The sequence below is a fragment of the Salvelinus namaycush genome, chromosome 41 (genome assembly GCF_016432855.1).
Source record: "Salvelinus namaycush isolate Seneca chromosome 41, SaNama_1.0, whole genome shotgun sequence".
NCBI lineage: Eukaryota > Metazoa > Chordata > Actinopteri > Salmoniformes > Salmonidae > Salvelinus > Salvelinus namaycush.
The window spans coordinates 21,099,481-21,121,538 of record NC_052347.1 but is presented as its reverse complement, the minus strand read 5'-3'; the positions used below and the strand labels follow the sequence as shown (position 1 = coordinate 21,121,538).

Below are 22,058 nucleotides of genomic sequence, written 5' to 3'. Positions count from 1 at the left end.
TCTGTGCTTAGTTTCTCCCCAAAATTGTTGCAATCCAACTCATTTTAGTCATCATGTCAATGCCCAATAACACTCCTTTTACTTCTGGCTTACCACAGTCCTTTTACTTCTGGCTTACAACAAGTTCCTGAAAGACTGGGGTGTAGCTTTTACTCTGAAGGGAGTGGACAGTTGCCTTGATGACTTGTGATGTCTTTATGAGTCTGAAGGTGGGCAGTAATAAGCAGTAATAATGTTGTGTTTATAACCAAATGGGAAGATGGTAATTACGAGTTGTGAAGTTGTAAATATGAATTGAATGCATGAGAATTAACTGAGAATAAAAATGGGTTTAGTAGAAAGCAGATTATTCAGTAGACATTCCTATCGGTCCTAGACTATGGCGACATCATCTATATAAATGCAGCTGCCACTTCATTAAAGCTGTTAGTTGCACATTGCGATTTATTACGGGCGACAATTTTAGTACTCATCACTGCATTCTCTACTAGAATGTTGGTTGGCCCTCTTTGATGACACGTAGGTTGATATATTGCTATGTTTTAATTTATAAAGCTCTTTTACAAAAAGACCCACTGTACTTAACATCATTACTAAACTTTAGACATACGAGTTACCACACCCAGTTTCAGGGATGGCTATCTCTGGAAATTCCTTTGGTCTCTACTGAGTTTTCTTGCACCTTAATTGTGGAACAATTGGCCTCTAGGCCAACTCAGAAAGCTGATTGAGGACCTTATTACTGATGAATGTGTTTGTTTTTTATGACCGTGTTTTTCTTTCTGCTTGCATTTTGCATTTATATTTGGATGTGTGTATTTTCTGTAATTTATGTAATTCAGGGCTAATCTGTAAAATAAACCTTGGTCTCAGTATGACTCACTGATAAAATAAAGGTTAAATAAAAAAATGTACTTCCGAAATGCTGGTATCAAGGTACTTTCCTTAGTAGGTGATGTAGGAGTTCAGCATGTGGGAGAAGTTGGAGCTCAGGGATGACAGACGAGCTTCCCAATAGTAATTACCAGTTGGAGGGCCATTCAACTGGATTTTTACCAGTCGTATATGTGGTAAATACTACTTTCCCACTTGGTTATGAATGCAGCATAAGTAAGGAGCCAGCCATTTATTGCAGTTAAAGAGACATCAACAAGCCACTCCTCTGAGTCAGCATGCCTTGCAAAGTAAAAGATAAGGAAGACAAATACCCAACTTTATGACATGACTCATCCGTCTGAGTTTGTCATCTGCCCAGCCCACCTTTGTCATTGATGCAGTACATCTGTACAGTTATTATCTTATGTTGACCTGCCCATGACTGAGAGGCAGTATATACATCATGTTGTTAAGCATGTCTTAATGAATTGGTGCAGTCTGATTCCGATAGGTAAAAACTGCAATCTTGCATACCAAACATTAATTTTGACAGCATTCCTAGAAAAAAAATGGCAAACTATGCAATGGACAGACAATTGTCCATTGTTTTAAAATACTGCTACTGCAAATGTTTTTTGCTTCAAAGTTGGATTGCAGTGTCACCAATAACGACCCAAACCTCACCTATATGTCTATAGTATTTGCCATTCAAACATATTATCAATCATCTCAAAGAAGGGAAGAAGAAAGGGAAAGGATGGATGCATTTCAAAAGTATTGGAACAGGTCCCTGCTAGTATTTTCTTCCTGCTTTTTCTCGCTCCTCCCACCTCTGGTTACGCCAACCAAAAGCATTTCTCTGCTCATACGCTTTAGCTAGCAGGTTAGCTTTTTTAGCATCTGTGTTACACAATCGTGTCTTTAGGTCAAACCTGAATCAGCTTATCGAGAAGACGGAACTAGCAAGCTAGCTAGTTTCTTCAACAGCCATGGGTGTGCAAGTCAAAGTCGAATACTGGTATGTTTATTTTCCATTTATTGGATTTTTCGCCTTTTTTTAAGCAACTCCCATGCGTTTTAGGTAGCTACTGTAGCTACAGTAGCTAGCAGCTCGAACCAGCCACTTTCATAGCGCAGTGTACCCACTCTTCTATTATGAAACGGGCTGTTTTATGCTAGCTAACGTTAGTTGATGAATGTTTACCTTAGACATTGCTTGGACATTTTCCCCCAACTACTTTAGGGATAATTATTCATCACTAAGCCATGTTTTTGTTTTGTCGTTGTCTTTAGCGGTGGATGAGGGTACGAGCCCCGCTATCAGGAGCTCGCGCGGGTTGTCACCGCGGAATTCACTGAAGCGGAAGTATCGGGCTTCGTAGGAAGGCAAGGTAAGTTGGTCCTTTCCACATAGCCTACTACAGACAATACAGGTATGTACAGTGTTGGTAAGTACACTAATAATGTGAAGCATTTTGACATCGTTACATGTTCTTCTATACTCACTGGACAGTTTATTAGAGGTGTGTGTCACCCTCATGCCGGGTTAGTGCAAAGGCTGAGTGAGTAATGACAGTGGCACTGCCACACGGACGCCCCTTTGCCTCCAGAACGCCCTGAAATATTTGGGGGAATGGATTCTTCAAGTCAGACACATTCCAAAAGGATGTTGGTCTACACTGATGCGATGGCATCATGCAGTTGCTGCAGATTGGATCGTGGTACACCACCGCCATCAGCCTGTACCATTGACACCAGACAGGATGGGTCCATGGACTCATGCTGCTTACGCCAAATCCTGACTGCCATCAGCATAAAGCAACAGGAACCGGGATTCGTCGGACCAGGTGACGTTTTTCCACTTCTCAATTGTCCAGTGTTGGCGATCGCGTGCCCACTGGAGCCACTTCTTCTTGTGTTTAGCTGATAGGAGTGGAACCCGGTGTGGATGTCTGCTGCAACAGCCCATCCGTGACAAGGATGAGATGAGATGTGCGTTCTAAAATGCTATTCTACACACCACTGTTGGCACCAACAATCATACCGCACTCAAAGTCACTTAGGTCACTCTTTTTGCCCATTCTTCTAACATCCAATCACACAGCAATTGAATGCCTCTGCCGGTCTGCCTGCTTTATACAGCTAGCCACGGCCACATGACTCACGGTCTGTAGGAGTGAACCATTTTCTGGGTGGTGTACCTAATAAACTGGCTGGTGAGTGTATGTCTCTACTATATTCTCAGACTACATTGTTTTCCTTGATTTGATGCTTTTGTTTCTGCAGGCAGTTTTGAGATTGAGATCAACGGGCAAGTAGTTTTCTCCAAGCTCGAAACAAGCGGCTTCCCATATGAAGACGACGTAAGTTGTTAACTTCTTACAAGGCTGTCATTTTAATGTCTGACATACTGTGTGTGTCAACTGCCAATGACTACCCCCATTGACACAAGATGTCTTGTCCCCCTGCAGATCATGGACGCTATACAGAAAGCCCATGATGGCAAGCCAGTGGAGAAGATCACCAAGAGCCGCCCGCCTTGTGTCATCCTGTAGATCTCCTCTCCCTCTATTCTCCAACCCTGCCCTCTCCTGACAGCACCATGCTGAAGACAGGACAATGCGCATCCATCACTGCCACTGTCATTACTCACTCAGCCTTTGCACTAACCAGGCATGAGGGTGACACACAACTCTCTGTTGAAACTACACTAGCAGAGTTGGACTAAGACCACTGTCTTTGATTTAGAGTACAACCTGTCGTAAGGTTTTGTTGTGCCTTCTCTCTCCCCTCTCTCTCTGCTCCCATTGAGGTGTTCCAGGACTTATATGATTACTGTAGCCCAAAGCTGAAAGGTTTATAGTATGATGACCCCAGTCCTGGCAGCTCCTATGTTATGGGATCAGAGAAATGGAGGAGACCGTAAGATCGAGGGGCAGACGGGTTGGGGGGAGCACCCTATTATATTCCAAAAGCCTCATTGCCTGGCAGACAGTTACTGCCTGATTGTTCTAATTCCTCTCAAATAATACAGCACCATCATTGGCCAGACATAAATAAAGTTTTGATGAACGTAAAAGATAAATGTTATTGAGTACCAAAAGCAAGACGGGAAGGAGCTCAATTATTTTCTGCCCTCTGAAAATAATTCTATCACCTAGCTCTAAGCATCATAAGCCCTGTTTCCCAACTTGTATCCTGTACCCTACTATGATGATGAATGTGCTGCTTGAACCTGTCAATGCAATGTTTGTCAATTTATTTAATAAGATGTGTTCTAAAGTGGAGACACTTTAAACAAGGTTGAAGCTTAGATTTTTAACGTTTTTTTTGTGTTCAGTTCTGTCACAACTTTTATTTCTCTTTAAAACTAGTGTATCTCAATGTCGGAACTTGGATGTAATCAGGTTTTTTTTCTTCAGTTTTGTCCATCTTATAGCTAATCTGCCTGAAGCATTCCAGGCAGTGTCTTTAACAGTGAACTATATCTCTGTTTTGAACTGTTCTCTTTAGCCGAAACGTGAGAAACACTGTAGTATCCAAACCTCTTGTGAATTTGCAATTGTATATTGCCACTGAATCATAGATAATGCATTTTCATTGACTCAGTGGCTTTTATATATGATCAGCTTCACTATTAGTAGAGCTGACCTTGCAAGTAGATAAATCCTTTGTTGTTTTGAAAGCCATCTCTCACTGGTCTGTTTATGTGCACAGTTTATTGAATATCATCTCTGAATACTATTTTTTTCTGTTTCTTAGGGCTGTCAAGTATGATACCCATTAGGAGAACTTCTATCACAAAATAAAGTTATGGATTATTTAACTGTATAAATATGTTAGTATTGCCTTAACGTGTCATGCTCAAAACTACTTAACATGCTTTTTCTTCTCTTTGTTTCACTTCTGTAATAACTACTCAACTCCATTAGAATGGAGAACATGTCCGTTCTAAAGGGCTATGTAACAACATATTACCATATTATTAGAGTATTGGCTCATTCACAGGTCTGAACTCTCCATACAGTACGTCCCCATGGCAACATAGCACCTCAAGTGTGTTACTCAGGTCTCGGTAATTACTCTCTTGTTGATGCTCACATTCAGACATCGAATGCCACTGTCATGTGATCATTCTATGGGGGGGAACAGCTGTAGGCTACACCCACGCTGTAATGTCAACACAGCCAGCCATGACAACTGCAGTAGGAAGAGAAAAGCCTTTGGAGCAAGAAGCATCTTGGTACGTTTCATACATTGCGCCTGCCTTGATCAAACCCTGTTGACTGGCTACAGTAAAGTGTGTCCGAGTTTTTCTTCCTGTATTGAATGTGTTAAGCAGGTTTGCGGTCAATTTTAATTAATTAGATTCAGGAAGTAAACTGAAATTGTAATTCCACATTGAATAGATGTTCAGGGCAATTTGAATTTTTCTTCCTGAATTAACTGGTGTTCAGCTCAAAATACCACTGCCATCAGGCTAGCTATGTACTTCTGTTAACTGAAATGTTTCCAACTCACTTTGAGTAGGAATAGATCCTCTCAGATATGACATTTTGTGGAGGTGTTGTTCCTGCATGTTATGGTCTTGACATGGAATCCAATACCCTGCCCAGCTATATTATTGTCTCAATACACGTTTCAATGTTTTTCTAGAACTTATCCATTACTATAGAAAAGGATAGAAACTTCAAATAACTCAGGATGATGAGCCTTTGGTGTCTTGATTGTCAATGGTTTTTGTTTTTGCAATGTTTTATTGTTTTACATGAAAAAACAGTTAACTATCGTGTAGTAACTTGCCTGTTTCAGTTGATCACTGGCCCAACCCTACCTGGGACAGTAAACCTGAAATCCAATATACCCTATTAGACTTATAACTAAGGAGGCAGGTTACGATTGCTGCTATTGTATTTTCATATTGAGGTTTCTTACTCCTCCAACCTCAGTCATCCGGGCAAAACACCTTTACATCAGCGAAGCAGAATCAAGAAGAAAGGAGTGAGAAGAAGAATCTGGGTCAAAAGCCATGGGTGTGGTGCAGATCGGAGTGAAGTACTGGTAGGTTTATATTCATTTATATCTGGGAGGATGCGTTTGTTTAACAAAGAGGCCGGAAACTATGGAAGTCATGGAACATTTCCATTATGCAAACTATGGAAATATGGCAACTGCCATACCTTTTAACATTCAGGTATGTTGTATGTTTTTATGCCGTTTTAATTATTCATCACAGTTTTGGTTTTCTATCACTGTTTCAGTGGCCAATGAGGGTACGAGCCCCGCTACAAGAAACTTCAGCAGGCTGTCGCTGTGGAGTTTCCTGAGGCGGAGGTGTCAGGCTTTGTAGGACGAAAAGGTCAGCTGTATAACCAATCAATCACATTTATTTTATAAAGCCCTTTTTACATCAGCAGTTGTCACAAAGTGCTATACAGAAACCCAGCCTAAACCCCCAAAGAGCAAGCAATGCAGATGCAGAAGCACAGTGGCTACAGTGAAATGTATTGTTGTCATATTTACCTATTCTTTTTGGTAAAATACCAGTTTTCATACCTGTTTTGTGTATGTGTCCATCAAGGTTAAACCTACATTTGTTTTGAAGAGAAGTGTAATGCTGTTGTTTCTGCAGGCAGCTTTGAGTTGGAGATCAACGGGGAGCTGGTCTTCTCCAAGCTGGAAACAGGTGGCTTCCCCATGGAAAAGGATGTGAGTAAAGGAAGCTTTCTCCTCTGAAGTTGCAGAACTGTCAACTTCAGACAGTTTGTTTACATCACTGAAATTGACACAAATGTTTTGAAATTCACACAAATGGTCTCAACAATGTGTATGCCCCTTCAGGTCAGGGACGCTCTCCAGAACACCTATGATGGCAAGCAAGTGGAAAAGTGGACCAGAAATCGCCCACCTTGTGTCATCCTGTAGATCTCAGTTCCCTCCATCCTCCAACAGTTATCACTCAGACCAATGCTGCTGTCTGTCACCACTCACACAGCAGAGACTCCTTTCTGTTCCTTCTCTCTCTCTGCTCCCATTGCAGTGTTCCAGGACTTATATGATTACTGTAGACCAAAGCTGAAAGGTTTATAGTATGATGACCCCAGTCCTGGCAGCTCCTATGTTATGGGATCAGAGAAAGGGAGGACATGTGAAGTCTGGTTGGGTGGAACTTCCTTATTCCAGATCTTCTATGCCTATCTGTTTACAGCACCATCATCAGCCAGATAAACGATCAATTTGAGCTGCTGAAGCCTGTCTCGCGTTGTGTTACTGTGTATTGATCTCCCATATTGCAACTGATGCTTTGCAATTAGCTTTAAGTAGAACTGGTCAGTTGAGTAGATGAATTGCTAGTTATGGTAATGAAGGCCACCACCCACTGATCTGTCTGCTACACTAACGAGACATCAGCCCATGTTCATCACACGCCATTTGAATTATCATCGCTGAATACTGTTATTGATGGCTGATGACAATGTTCGATACCCACTGAGAGGACTTCAATCTCAAAATAAAATGACATTGTTTGATACCCACTGAGAGGACTTCAATCTCAAAATAAAATGACAATGTTTGTTTTCTTCCTAATTGTTGTCATGTTCAGAACCCAGGCTTTACTGGCAACACAGGAGGAAGGAGGAGACCGCAACCCATACACACACTTGTTTTCACTGAGGCACATTTGTACACTAGAGGGTGACACAGGCAAAATCCTTTGCCTACAGTTTTCTATTACTTGCCATACTCAACTGAGTGTTAAAAAGTCCTATTCTGTGAAGTGATATTTGCTGAATTAGTTTTCACATGTATCTAACTTCTACAGTATGTTCTGCGTTGTGTACTGTCTGTTGAATTCCTTTTGCTTGGTTGATGGTTTTGCACTTTGGCCCTTTATGAGTTTCTGCTCCTTGGGTGGTAAGTGGCTGACACTGGCTAGGTGGGTCCAGGGTACAGGCTCTGGTAAGGAGTGATAATTCATGCAAGCCTGCTTGCTCTATGCCTGATAGAGCCTATCGTCTCAGTCTATGAGCTCCATAGTACTGTCACCGTCTCTGCCGCCCATTTTGTGCCACACAATTCCCCCATCAGAACTTTATGAATTGAAGCATTCAAAATTAGCATTGTGTAATTCATATATGATTGGGTTGCCATGATAATTTTTGCAATAGACCCCTCCATACCAGTCAACAGTAATTTCTCAACTCTGTGAAGTATGATTTTTTTATGGTGTTATTGGTTTGTCATATGATTTGTTAGAGGAGATTCCCTCCTGCATCGGTTTCGATCAATTATGAAGCTGGTAAGTGACTGTATGTCACAAGAAGGATGCAACCAACAGCCTCTTAAGTTTGTCAATATTGTAGCTAATGGCCGGGAATACATTGCTCCTTGCGGGGATTGAACCGACGACACCATGACTCCCAAGACAAACAACCCCAAGAGAATTATGTCCTCATCTATGTTCTGCATATTACGTACGATAATGCTAAAGAGGTACAGTACAGAGGCATATGGACACAGCAGATGGACCTCAACTATTAATGATAACCGCCCTGTGCCACAGCAAAATTGCAATTTTCTCTATCCCTGTCTGTCTCCCTCTCTCTCTCAGGCTTCTCCCCTTTTGATTTGTCCTATTATTTATTGTTTTCTCAGTAATTCAATACCTTTGATACTCCCTCAACAAGACACACTATTATCATTCCCAGAATGCTTCAGTTCCTGCTTATAACATTTAATTTGCATATACATAACATAAAAGGCTGATCAGATCACATGTTCACAATGAGTACATTACAATACCATTTAGCTCTGAGACAGGTGCCATAAATTGAATGGGAAATAGCATAGGCGCTATAGTAAACGGGGAAAAATTGTGAATGCAAAAGCCCAAGTGCAGTGAACATCTAGAGCCCTGAAATTCAACTCGAAGCATTGAAGACAGTTCCACTCCATTTTTTCATTGTTCCCCTCTAATAAGGGACCGATTTAGACCTGGGACACCAGGTGGGTGCAATTAATTATCAGGTAGAACAGAAAACCATCAGGCTCCGGACCTCATAGGGTAAGAGATGAGTACCCCTGCTCTAAAGTAAACACATGGGTGTGGTCCACTGCTTATCTAGTAACCCCTCTGTCATGAGCATGGATGAACACACTATCATATTTCTAATTTCCAATTCATGCTTTTCACAGATTGATTCAGCATTAATTGACTACTGGTAAGAATGGTGGTGGAGCATCAATAACATTTGCGTTTAAAGTAACAACAGTTGTTGAGTGGTAACAGGGGATGTTATTGATTTCCTCAAAGTTACCTCGCCAAAAAAAAGAAAGATCCAACAAGCATTGAGCCAGTTAATAAAAATGTATTTCAACCGGGCTATACGGTTTTTCAATTACAAGGGCCAGCATTTACAGTAGTATAAACATTTTGTTATTTCCCTTACAGGAGGTGCACAAAATAGAGAAAGTTCCTCACGCAAAGCTGGAGAGATCGTTCATACAGGTATTCAGATACAAATACAGATACAGTATGTTGTGTGTTTTGTAGAATCAGAGCAAATGGAAATATAGTTAAATATTTCATTCTCTGTTCATCTCATTACAAGTCCGGATGGATGTTCCTCTCCTGTCTCATAGAGGTATGGTACAGGTCACCCACAGACCCCCACCATCAGGCTCTCTGTATTTGGATACACAAGATATATTTACTTGTTTCATTGTATGTTGCTGTCATGAGTTTCTAGTGTTTGAAAACCAAGACCCAATCAAGGCCCTAAATGGATCAAGGTTGATCAGATGGTCTGAACATTAAGCCACAGGATGATGGGGGAGTTACAGTAGGTCATACAGTATGGCATGTGTCAGTGGGGGCCTGGGTAACACTTTATTTGGATAGTCCATTTGTAGATGCTGTACGGACTATCTACAGACTATCAGTAACATTTCAACTAACTATCTACTAACCCTAGCTCTAACCCTAACCTTAACCATTATCCTAACCCTAAACTTAACTCTAACCCTAACCTTACTCTAACCCTTATTCTTAACCTAACCCTAACCCTAACCGTAATCTTAGCAAGGAGTTGCTTATTAACAGATTGTTGATAGTATGACCATCTGTAGACCATCTACTGATGGAAAATCCGGACTGTCCAAATAAAGTGTGACCGAGGCCTGGTCATAAGTTTGGCAGCTCTTAATGGAAAAGGTTATTTTTAATAATAAAATCCACTCAAGGTCATCATGAAGGGGAATCCCTCCTTTCATAGAAGGGAATCCCTAGTACGTAAACAAGAGGACGTCAGAAGTCAAGATGCTCACGTCCTGATAGAGTGCCCCCCTTGCATACCCCCTTTCCCCTCCATGCAGGGTGAAGCTGGTCCTGTTGGTCCATACAGGTTTGGTCTCTCTGGCACCCTGTGTCCTGACTTGGCAGCATTCCAAACAGAGAGGGCGGAGGGGAGAGAGGAGGGTTGGGATATCCCTGGCCCAAGGTGGGCCACATCGATAGGGCTGTTTGTCTGTCACACAGGCCTTATCTCTCTATCCCCTTTGGTGCTGAACGTAGTACAGCGTTTCTTGCCCCGGCGTACTTTCAAATGGGTGTTCCCTCCATTTCTCTCTTTCTCTCTCTCTGCCTCTCCATCAGCCCCAGGTCACTCTATCATTGGGTACGTTTACGTTAGCATCGTGGCGATCAACCTATTTCTACTGCCACAGACTAGGCTGGATCACCTTTGTGCAGGTAAGGGTGTGGCTTCCCAGGCCGGGGGTCCTTTACTGGGGGTCTGTCATTGAGGGGGCTTGGGGGTCAGTGGTATTGAGTGGAGTACAGGTGAGAAAAGGTGGGGATTTGAATGAAACATGCGACAGACAACTTTATCTAACTTTCCATGTATCTGAGGTTTATACTAAAATTGTATCATATATGCCTATCAGTGAGAATACATTTTTGGAATGACATATCTGCAAGTTGGAGTTTGTCTTTCTACAACCCAAGTCTTTCAATTAGTCTGTTGCTAACTAACCGTACAATGACCCAGGTGCTTTTTTTCTTGTTTGTAATTGGTACAAAAATACTGTAAAATCTAACCAGCATTATGTGTGAGTTGTATAGTACAATTTAAGGTCTGTAGTGTTTGGTTGTGGACCGTGATGTTTCAAATAACAGCTAACATCACACTTCTCTTCATCAGTTTAATTAGTGATGGTATATGTGAAGAAAGTTGACTTTTTAAAGTTTTCCCGCTCACCTTAATTTAGTGGTCGACGGAGGTTTAAAAAACTCAGGGTCACAAGGTTTGAGAGACTTTGGCGGTAGTGAACAGTGTCTTCTTATCTGTCCATCAGCCTCTGTTGTTCCAATGTTAAACACATTTGCATAGTATTTCTAATCAACATTGTTTTATGTGTATTTGGAGCACTACATATTCATTGTGTAACCAGATATATGAAGACACAATTTTAAGTTAATACACATTAAAATATTCTACTTCTCACTTTACACTTAAAGATTTGTATTGCCTGTCATTGTACCACCAGCCTTTTTTCTCTTTACTGTTTTTGGAGTAGAGTAGATCTGTTAAATTACAAGTTACTGTACCAAATAGTTGTTACAGTATGAATTGTAATATTGTAAGTTACTGTAATAGATGACTAGAGCACTAGGGTGTCTGTCTGGCCTGAGGAGGGCGTAAACCAGAGATAAGACTCTGTGAGTCTCCTACTCAAGCCACTGCAAGGGCCACACTGTCTCAACGGCTGACTCATGGTTAGGAGCCCGGCTCATAGGGGCTATGACATGAGCTGGTGGTATCTTGATTAAATGGGCCTCAAAATGTGTCATAAGTCTGTTTATAAGGCTTACTTGTGTAGAGGTTCATATGCCCTGTTGGTTGGGCTTGTGACACATTGTGACCAATTTGGGTTCACTGTGTGTATGAGTAGTCCATGAAAACATGACAAAAACAGTCCATTTAGAGTTGACACCAGATTACCCCAGATAAAGTTTACCCCAGATTAGCCCAGTTAGAGTTTACCCCAGAGTAACCCAGTCAGAGTTTACCACAGATTACCCCAGTCAGAGTTTACCCCAGATTAACCCCAATTAGAGTTTACCCCAGATTAACCCAGTCAGAGTTTACCCCAGATTACCCCAATTAGAGGTTACCCCAGATTACCTCAATTAGAGTTTACCCCAGAACACCCCAGTCAGAGTTTACCCCAGATTAACCCAGTCAGAGTTTACCCCAGATTACCCCAATTAGAGTTTACCCCAGGTTACCCCAATTAGAGGTTACCCCAGATTACCCCAGTCAGAGTTTACCCCAGATTACCCCAATTAGAGGTACCCCATATTACCCCAATTAGAGTTTACCCCAGATTACCCCAGTCAGAGTTTACCCCAGATGACCACAATTGGAGTTTAACCCAGATTACCCCAGTTATAGAACTGATGCAGGGGCAGTTGAGTCTCAGGTATTCCCAGAATTATTCAGGCCCAGGGCCATAAGCCCCTCCCCTCCCCCAAAATGGTCAAGATAGAGCTGAGAGGTCTAGACTAGAGCAAGGTCTTATTCGATGTCACTGTTGAACCATTGATTGTGACATTAGAGGGAATCCCCTAATATCCCCCCTCTATATGAGAGCGGGCTGGCATTCCTTAGCTCTTCGGAGACTAAGTCATTGGTATGTTTATATTTATAAGGCCATACTGAGACAGCTCCCTTTTCACCTGTGTACCTACATTGTCCAGCAGAAAAATGACAACTATCGCCTGCGCTGACATGTGCATTGTTGACTGTGCCTTAGGCCCGTACAGAGCTAGAGGAAAAAGGTTCATTGTTTTTTAAATATTTCTTTTATTGAACCTTTATTTAACTAGGCAAGTCAGTTAAGAACAAATTCTTATTTACAATGACGGCCTACCAAAAGGCAAAAGGCCTCCTGCGGGGATGGGGGCCTGGGATAAAAAATGTATTTTAATAAATACAATAGAAATATAGGACAAAACACACATCACAACAAGAGAGACACAACACTACATAAAGAGAGACCTAAAACAACAACATAACAAGGCAGCAAAACATGACAACACAGCATGGTAGCAACACAACATGACAACAACATAGTGTGCACACAAAAACATGGTGCAAACATTATTGGGCAAAGTCAACAGCACAAAGGGCAAGAAGGTAGAGACAACAATGCATCACGCAAAGCAGCTACAACTGTCAGTAAGAGTGTCTATGATTGAGTCTTCGAATGAAGAGATTGAGATAAAACGGTCCAGTTTGAGTGTTTGTTGCAGCTCGTTCCAGTCGCTAGCTGCAGCTAATTGAAAAGAGGAGCGACCCAGGGATGTGTGTGCTTTGGGGATTTTTAACAGAATGTGAATGGCAGAATGGGTGTTGTATGTGGAGAATGAGGGCTGCAGTAAATATCTCAGATAGGGGGGAGTGAGGCCTAAGAGGGTTTTATAAATAAGCATCAACCAGTGGGTCTTGCGACGGGTATACAGAGATGACCAGTTTACAGGGGAGTATAGAGTGCAGTGATGTGTACTATAAGGAGCATTGGTGGCAAATCTGATGGCCGAATGGTAAAGAACATCTAGCCGCTCGAGAGCACCCTTACCTGCCGATCTACAAATTATGTCTCCGTAATCTAGCATGGGTAGGATGGTCATCTGAATCAGGGTTAGTTTGGCAGCTGGGGTGAAAGAGGAGCAGTTATGATAGAGGAAACCAAGTCTAGATTTAACTTTAGCCTGCAGCTTTGATATGTGCTGAGAGAAGGACAGTGTACCGTCTAGCCATACTCCCAAGTACTTGTATGAGGTGACTACCTCAAGCTCTAAACCCTCAGAGGTAGTAATAACCCCTGTGGGAAGAGGGGCATTCTTCTTACCAAACCATATGGCCTTTGTTTTGGAGGTGTTCAGAACAAAGTTATGGGTAGAGAAAGCTTGTTGGACACTAAGAAAGCTTTGTTGTAGAGCATTTAACACAAAATCCGGGGAGGGTTCTCTGGCCCTTCCATTTGGAACAAGCTTCAAGAAGTCCTGGAAATTACAAGAGCTCCTACATTTAAATTTGTTTAAAGCAAGGGTAAACACTATGATATAAAATGAAGTGAGGGGCTGTCAGTGTTTTGACCCTTAGTTGTACGACACTTCCCTAAACCATGTTGTTGCTCAATGTGTACATTTATTTTTTTAAACTGTAGTGTTTTACTTTTTTGGCCAGGTCTCTCTTGTAAGAGATTGTTCATTTCAATGGTAAAATAAATGTCAAATGCATGTCTGTATTTCATGTGTCTAATTCTAGTGTGTTTGTGTTTATTAATTTATGTCAATGTGCATTCACATTACAGGGTATGCACAAACGTTGCTGAAAGTTTAAGGACAGACGAAGCAAGCACTGACACACTCCAATGGAGAACGATCTGTCTTTTGGAGAGGTGGATAAAACACGTTTTTATTGCAATAATGCAGTAAATGGGATGGGGAAATATGAGTTGTCAATTCAAAGTATTTGTAACATTTTATTTACATCTTTTACTTTGACCCCCCCCCCCCCTCTCTCTCTCTGATTCCATCCAGGATGTCATGTCCTATGAGGAGGAGAGTGACTCTGCTTTCCCATCTCCGATCAGACCGTGAGTGCTCTCCCCTCTTAAAAGTTCATTTTTTAAGTCGAATTAGCATTTCCTCATACAAAAAGTCCAACCTGAACAATATTAGAAGGAATTAAATGAATGGGTGAAAGAGTCTAAAACAAGATATTGTGAATGCAGCTACATCAAGTGGTTGTCTAGATTGTCAGTGAGAGTGATCAGAAGTAGGCCTACTGTAAATGATTATACAACATCACCCCCCACTGGTCTAAACCAGCATGACGTCCTTATCTGAGAAGGCAGGACTGATAATGCAGAGCTTGCCCAAGTCTCTCACTGAAGTCACCAATCTCTGGTAACACAACCAGCGAATGATTCTGAGGCTACAGAATATACAGACGTCATACAGGCTTTTGCTGCCCCTTTTGGCCAGAACACTAAACACCAGGAGCTGCAGGTACTTCATGAAAGAAAGGAACACAACCTGGCCTGTTGTCTGTAAGATCTGGTGAGACATGGACAGGTGTTGAGGAGCAGCACACCTGCGTCCCGTGCCCCCCCTCACTAACCTGGTTCTCCCCCCTCCCCCTCCCTCCCCAGGACCCCACCGGGCCACAGTGGCAACTATGACCTGGAGCAGAGCAGGCAGGAAGAGGACAGCGACCAGGCCATCCAGAGCATCGTCATTCACACCGACCCAGAGGGTGAGCACTAAACGCTCATCAACACATTCTCTCTACTCCCCTCTGTATGTCTCTCCTACACAAGTACACCTCCAATGGAGTGCTAGGACTGAACACTACCTCTCTGTATTTCAGCCTATCTGAACCTGAACACCAACGCCAACACCAGAGGGGATGCTCAGGTAAGCCCCATTTGGGGTATAGCTTCAAATAAACGTATTCCTAGTATATTGACAAGGAAGTTGCCATTTTGAACCTGAGCATGATGTTGTGTGTGTGTGTATCAGGCCTATGTGGAGATGAATGAGCTCATGGGCAGCAGCTGGCAGGAGACTGGCCGCTGGGTGGGCTATGAGGAGAATTTGAACCCAGCAACGGGCAAGTGGGGCCCCTCCCACGTCTCCTACCTCACCTTCAAGAGTCTGATCCAGCTTCGCAAGATCATGAGCACAGGTGACTATCTGAACAAATTCACTGCACTTTATCACTCAATCTATAATAATTTCTTGACATAATCTGGATAATTTCATATTAGCAAATGAATCTTTTCACAGAGCCACCATATGAAACCGTATTTCCAACAATAGATGGCAGGCAGCAACAGGCCATGTTTGACCTATCCCAAAACTCTGTCTGTGTGTTCAGGTGCGATCATTCTGGACCTGCAGGCCAGCAGTCTGTCTGCTGTGGCTGAGAAGGTTGTGGATGAATTGCAGAGCAAGGGTGAGATCCGTGCCACTGATAGAGATGGCCTGCTGAGGGCTCTACTGCAGAGACGCAGTCAGTCTGAGGGAGCTGGAGCTCGACCCCTGGGAGGAGACATCGAGATGCAGACCTTCTCTGTCACCAAGCAGGTAACACTAGGCTTAGGATCTATATCCCACCGTTAAATCTACATATCATTCCAGCACTTCATGACTTCATTCAACCTCTCTTCCTCTTTCTTTGATAAATCTATCTTTCTCTCCCAATATCTCACCAACTGACCTTCCTCCCATCGCTTTTCAGAGAGATACAACTGATAGCGTGGAAGCCTCCATTGTCCTCTCAGGTAAGTCGTGTGTGAAAAGTGAAATACAACTCACCACCAACTTTTTAAATTTATTTTATTTAACTAGGCAAGTCAGTTAAGAACAAATTCTTATTTACAATGGCGGCCTACACCGGCCAAACCCGGACGACGCTGGGCCAATTGTGTGCCGCTCTATGGGACTCCCAATCACGGCCGGTTGTGATACCTCCTGGAATCGAACCAGGGTGTCTGTAGTGATGCCTCTAGTACTGAGATGCAGTGCCTTAGACCGCTGCGCCACACAGGAGCCCAACTGGATACTCTGCCTGATTTGCCTATTCAACCATTTATTCTAAAGAATATGGAGACTGTAATCTAAGCTCTATGTGTGTGTGTGTTTGTTCCAGGGGTGATGGACTCCCTGGAGAAGCCTGCCGTGGCCTTCGTCAGGCTGGGGGACTCTGTGGTGATAGAGGGGGCCCTGGAGGCCCCTGTGCCGGTGCGCTTCGTCTTTGTGCTGGTGGGCCCCAGCCAGGGAGGAGTGGATTACCATGAGAGTGGCCGTGCCATGGCTGCCCTTATGGCTGACTGGGTGAGAAAATAGGAGTGGAAAGAGGGATGGGTCTTATTAAGGCCAAGGAGCGCAAGGGGAGAGGGGAAGAATGAAAAGATGCTTCATAGTATCTAGATGAATGTTTTCAGTGTTTTACAATAGCTAACCATGCTCTCCCCACGTCTTCGGTCCTACAGGTCTTTAGTCTGGAGGCTTACCTAGCCCAGACTAACAAGGAATTGACCAATGCCATCGCTGATTTCATGGACTGCAGCATCGTCATTCCGCCCACTGAGATCCAGGACGAGGGCATGCTCCAGCCAATCATTGACTTCCAGAAGAAGATGCTGAAGGACAGACTCCGCCCCTCTGACACCCGAATCATATTTGGTGGCGGGGCCAAAGGTCAGTCACACAAACTAACCCTGTAGTTACAACTAATCTAAATCTACATATAACTTGTTAATTCAATTTCCAAATTAGGGATTGTTTACACTTGGCCTACATTTCCTTCTAATATGATTTTCCAAATAAAATTGATATTTAGAAAATGCAGAGATTCTGGAGATTCTAGTCTAAACCCATCCAAAACACTTGCTCTGTCTGTGCTCATTTTGAGTCATTATTTGTTTTGTTTTTGTATCCAGCTGATGAGGCCGATGAGGAGCCAAGAGAAGACCCACTGGCCCGGACAGGCATTCCCTTCGGCGGGATGATAAAGGACATGAAGCGGCGGTACCGCCATTACATCAGTGACTTCACAGACGCCCTCGACCCCCAGGTCCTGGCTGCTGTCATCTTCATCTACTTCGCTGCCCTGTCCCCTGCCATCACCTTCGGAGGCCTGCTGGGTGAGTTCATGTCTGAAGGAGGGACCCACCTAGTATCATAGAGGACAGGAGCACTGACTGACTCTATATAGGATTTGTGGGTAGGCCTACATAACAGCGGTTATAATCATGACCTTCATCCCCCTGACCTCTGCCTCCAGCCGATAAGACGGAGCACATGATGGGCGTGTCTGAGCTGATGATCTCCACCTGCGTCCAGGGCATCATCTTCGCCTTCATCGCAGCCCAGCCTACATTGGTCATCGGCTTCTCTGGACCACTGCTGGTGTTTGAGGAGGCCTTCTTTGCGGTATGTATCATAGAACTTTCACATAACAGCTCAGTGAGCCCTAGCTCTAACCCCTGATGACAGTATGCTGAGCCATCACTGCTTCATGTCCTCAGGATGTCAATCCTATTAGACATGATTTGCATTGGCTATTATGATAACTATGAATTTCAAAGTTACAATGCAAGTACATCATTAACATAAACAACTTATTTTTATAAATCCCATTGTCTAGTTCTGCAAGTCCCAGGAGATTGAGTACATTGTGGGCCGTATCTGGGTAGGCCTGTGGCTGGTGATCATCGTGGTGGTTATCGTGGCCGTGGAGGGCAGCTTCCTGGTCAAATTCATCTCCCGCTTCACGCAGGAGATCTTCTCCATCCTCATCTCCCTCATCTTCATCTACGAGACCTTCAGCAAGCTCGGCAAGGTACCACACATCACTCCACCTCATCTCCTCACATCCATCCCAACATTCACAACATTCCATCCTAAGCACTTTTTTATACCTCAACTGTAAATACAGAAATAAAACCTGTCTTTCTCCTTTCCTTCACACCCCTCCTGTCCTCCGCTGCTAATTAATCTACATACCTACTTTTCTTCTCTTGTTATTCAGATCTTCAAAGCTCACCCTCTGGTTCTGAACTATGATCACTTGAACGACACCCTGGAAAACCCTTTCCACCCGGTGGTCAAGGAGCACATAGAGTATCATGATGATGGCAACACGACAGTGCACGAGGTCGTACATGAGAGGGCCTACCCCAACACCGCCCTGCTTTCCATGTGTCTTATGTTCGGGTGTTTCTTCATCGCATACTTCCTCCGTCAGTTCAAAAATGGCCACTTCCTCCCTGGACCGGTAAGAGCTACAGCTGTTTTCAACAGTGATGACTACTGTATATCTGTGAGCAAAGCAAACTTTTAACAACCTGGTGCTTACACAGTATGTTACTGCTGGACAGTATTGAAGAGAGATGAATCAGGATAGGGTCTTTTAGGGCTGGAGAGCCCCCTCTGTGTTCTGTGTGTGATAGCCTTCACTTCATATGTTTTCCCTATCACCAGATTCGTCGGATGATTGGAGATTTTGGTGTTCCCATTGCCATTTTCTTCATGATCGCTGTGGATATCACCATTGAGGATGCCTACACTCAGGTTAGTGATTTATAGGTTTGTGTTGCCTTGACTAAAAGGTGATCTCGGTGGATAACATATTACTCTATCCTTAAACTGTTTCATGTAAAAAAGGATATCTATTAATAGATTAAATACAGCATATGTATTTTGTGTGTCCCCTGGCAGAAACTTGTGGTGCCCAAGGGTCTTATGGTGTCCAACCCCAATGCCAGAGGCTGGTTCATCAACCCCCTGGGAGAGAAGAAGCCTTTCCCCGCCTGGATGATGGGGGCGTGTTGCGTGCCAGCCCTGCTGGTCTTCATCCTCATCTTCCTCGAGTCCCAGATCACTACGTTAGTAAAATTGTCTTCATGTCCATAGTCCCTCCACAACCGTCAAGCCTCCTAACATTGTTTGACCTATGACCTTTCTAGGCTGATTGTGAGCAAACCAGAGAGGAAGATGGTGAAGGGCTCTGGTTTCCATCTGGACCTGCTCATCCTGGTCACCATGGGTGCCATCGCCTCCCTGTTTGGGGTGCCCTGGCTGAGTGCCGCCACCGTGCGTTCTGTCACCCATGCCAACGCCCTCACTGTCATGAGCAAGGGACCCAAGCCTGAGATCGAGAAGGTGCTGGAGCAAAGGATCAGCGGCATGCTTGTGGCCGCCATGGTCGGTAAGTGCTACCATATAGGCTACTGAGATTTAGCTGATGCAGTCAATCCCGACGAACAGACAGAACACTGGGTGTCTAAAGAAAAGGTAAGCACAGTCCTTTGTTGAGCTCCTAAAAATGTCTGAGAAATGTTTGTTGTTCCCAGGTGTGTCCATTCTCTTGGAGCCTATCCTGAAGATGATTCCCATGACGGCTCTGTTTGGAATCTTCCTCTACATGGGTATAACCTCACTCAGTGGGATCCAGATGTGGGACCGAATGCTTCTGCTTATTGTACCCAGGAAATACTATCCTGCTGACGCCTACGCACAAAGGGTATGCTGCCTTTCTCCACCCCCCATTTGTCCTCCTTTCTGTTTCATCGTTTTATATCATTATTTAATTTATGAAACATACGAGACAATTCCTACACAATAACACACTGTGGCAATCACAACGTAATTATCTGAAAAATCATAAATTACCTTTGCACTTACAAGTTTTACACCATAGTAAATATCAGGAGCGCAACTTTGGTTTTAGAAGTGGGGGAGACATAATTTTGTATTTAATTTTTATACAATCCGATAAACACTCCAAACAGCCTACCCGACCACTCGGAGGCGTCCGCATGGTCCTAAAGCACACCACTGCCTTTTTTTGTATCACATTCCAAAGATAAAACTGGGGGGGCCAAAAATGCTATTTCAGAATGTGCCCGTCCCCAGTGAAAGTTATGCCCCTGGTAAACATATGTATATATCCAATGTGTTGCCCCTGTCTTAACCCTCCTTCTCTCATCTCCTTACTGCAGGTAACTACTATGAAGATGCACTTGTTCACTCTGATCCAGATGGTGTGTTTGGGAGCTCTCTGGATGGTGAAGATGAGTGCCTTCTCCCTGGCTCTGCCCTTTGTCCTCATCCTCACCATCCCCCTGCGCATGGCCATCACTGGAACACTCTTCACTGACAAGGAAATGAAATGTGTAAGTGGCACACAAATGTTTTAATGTGGTTAACTACAATCACAACACATGCATATGTTTTGGGTAGGAGCCTGGTCCCAGGTCAGTACCTTATGTTGTCATGCCGATGAGTGGTCAGAAGATTTAACTAAATCACATACACATGAGAACAGTATGGACCTGATGGAATCTGCAGAGAACATTTTCAAAATACCCATTCAGCTGTTGATCAATAGAATGTCAGTATAGCTATTCATTTTCTACATATTGAGTTCAGTTTCATTTCTATTGGAAATGCTATCTTTCAAATCATTTCAGGAGGTTTAGAATAAATTCTGCCTCCAATAAATCAGTGTGACTCAACTAAACTGTGTGTTTCTCTAATGAGACTGTGTGACCTGTTGTAGCTGGATGCCTCTGACGGCAAGGTGAAGTTCGAAGAGGAGCCAGGAGAGGATATGTACAACGAGTCCCCGTTGCCATGAACACCTGGACACGACCTTTCACTTCTCAACTCGCTACGAGGATCCAGTAAACTCAAGCAATGCTTTAATAGGGACCGGTGTCTAACACATTTATTAGTATGTGCCATCAAAAAATATTCTTTAGGAAAATGTATTTTTAGCCAACTGTCCTGAAACCTCATTGCAATTGGGTATGTTTGTGTGCCAAGCTGAAATGAAGGTCTCGGGTAAGCATTCAAACATTTTTTTATGACAGGTAGCCTAACATTCTACACTATTAATATGACAATTAACATTTATCTCTCAAATACACAAATAATGCCAAAAATATAATCCCATCAGTTTTAGGCAGATAAATAGATAAATGCAATATTATAAGTCACACGAAAATACTTTTCTATGGGACTGTTATTTTAGCCTTGATTCTGTAGCCTATTTTATACCCTAGTTACATTACTCTCCTTTGTTACAGTTTGGTTTTATGCTACATTGTGTGCTTATTGAATGAAAGTCTTATGTAGATTACCTTTTGTTCTTGCTGTTTTGTTTAGTTGCAAGCTAAAGTGTGAGTATGGAGTTCAAATCATCTTAGTTCTATTGTTGGGTGTCCAGTGGTGTCACTCATTCAGTTCTTATACCTAAATACATATTTACTTCAGGATGTAATGCTTTCGGGATTGCAAAGGTGAGGGATACATATAGGAAAATGATTGATTAATCACTGAATGAATTGTAACAATATAATGATGATGTGGGAGAGAAATGTGTAAATATGACATATGAATCACAGCAATAAGATCGGACTATAGGCCTATTGCACCATTTTTTAATTGATCAGGGACAGGTGTAAAAGGACAGCTGTATATTTGGTTTATTGTATGTTGATGTGTGTTTGAATCACTGTACAACTGCTGTTTTGATTTTCACCCAACCAATTAAAGACATTTTAAACCCTTTAATTTCTTAATTTGAGACATTCCATCA

General features: G+C 43.0%; 2 protein-coding genes and 1 pseudogene across 2 annotated transcripts; all 3 read left to right on the top strand.

Moving 5' to 3' along the window:
• Positions 1 to 1,741: 1,741 nt before the first annotated feature.
• Positions 1,742 to 4,707, top strand: LOC120034162 (migration and invasion enhancer 1-like). Its single transcript, XM_038980612.1, has 4 exons — positions 1,742 to 1,894; positions 2,170 to 2,267; positions 3,163 to 3,239; positions 3,348 to 4,707. The coding sequence occupies exons 1-4, from the start codon at positions 1,866 to 1,868 to the stop codon at positions 3,429 to 3,431; spliced, it is 288 nt and encodes a 95-aa protein (XP_038836540.1). The 5' UTR covers positions 1,742 to 1,865; the 3' UTR covers positions 3,432 to 4,707.
• Positions 4,708 to 4,840: 133 nt separating this feature from the next.
• On the top strand, positions 4,841 to 7,464 carry LOC120034161 (annotated as a pseudogene).
• A 2,985-nt stretch (positions 7,465 to 10,449) lies between these two features.
• LOC120034039 (band 3 anion exchange protein) lies at positions 10,450 to 22,033 on the top strand. Its single transcript, XM_038980433.1, has 20 exons — positions 10,450 to 10,627; positions 14,257 to 14,343; positions 14,486 to 14,541; positions 15,100 to 15,203; positions 15,318 to 15,364; positions 15,470 to 15,635; positions 15,828 to 16,036; positions 16,191 to 16,233; positions 16,602 to 16,786; positions 16,945 to 17,152; positions 17,395 to 17,598; positions 17,739 to 17,887; positions 18,102 to 18,296; positions 18,486 to 18,731; positions 18,938 to 19,027; positions 19,175 to 19,341; positions 19,423 to 19,664; positions 19,810 to 19,979; positions 20,458 to 20,631; positions 21,018 to 22,033. The coding sequence occupies exons 2-20, from the start codon at positions 14,317 to 14,319 to the stop codon at positions 21,093 to 21,095; spliced, it is 2,760 nt and encodes a 919-aa protein (XP_038836361.1). The 5' UTR covers positions 10,450 to 10,627; positions 14,257 to 14,316; the 3' UTR covers positions 21,096 to 22,033.
• The last annotated feature ends 25 nt before the right edge of the window (positions 22,034 to 22,058 follow it).

Bases quoted from the DNA above. Each gene is read 5' to 3' on its own strand.
- LOC120034039 (XM_038980433.1), top strand. From the start codon at position 14,317: ATGGAGAACGATCTGTCTTTTGGAGAG. The intron at 16,234-16,601 runs GTAAGTCGTGTG...TGTTTGTTCCAG, and splicing joins AGCCTCCATTGTCCTCTCAG to GGGTGATGGACTCCCTGGAG. The intron at 20,632-21,017 runs GTAAGTGGCACA...GACCTGTTGTAG, and splicing joins CTGACAAGGAAATGAAATGT to CTGGATGCCTCTGACGGCAA.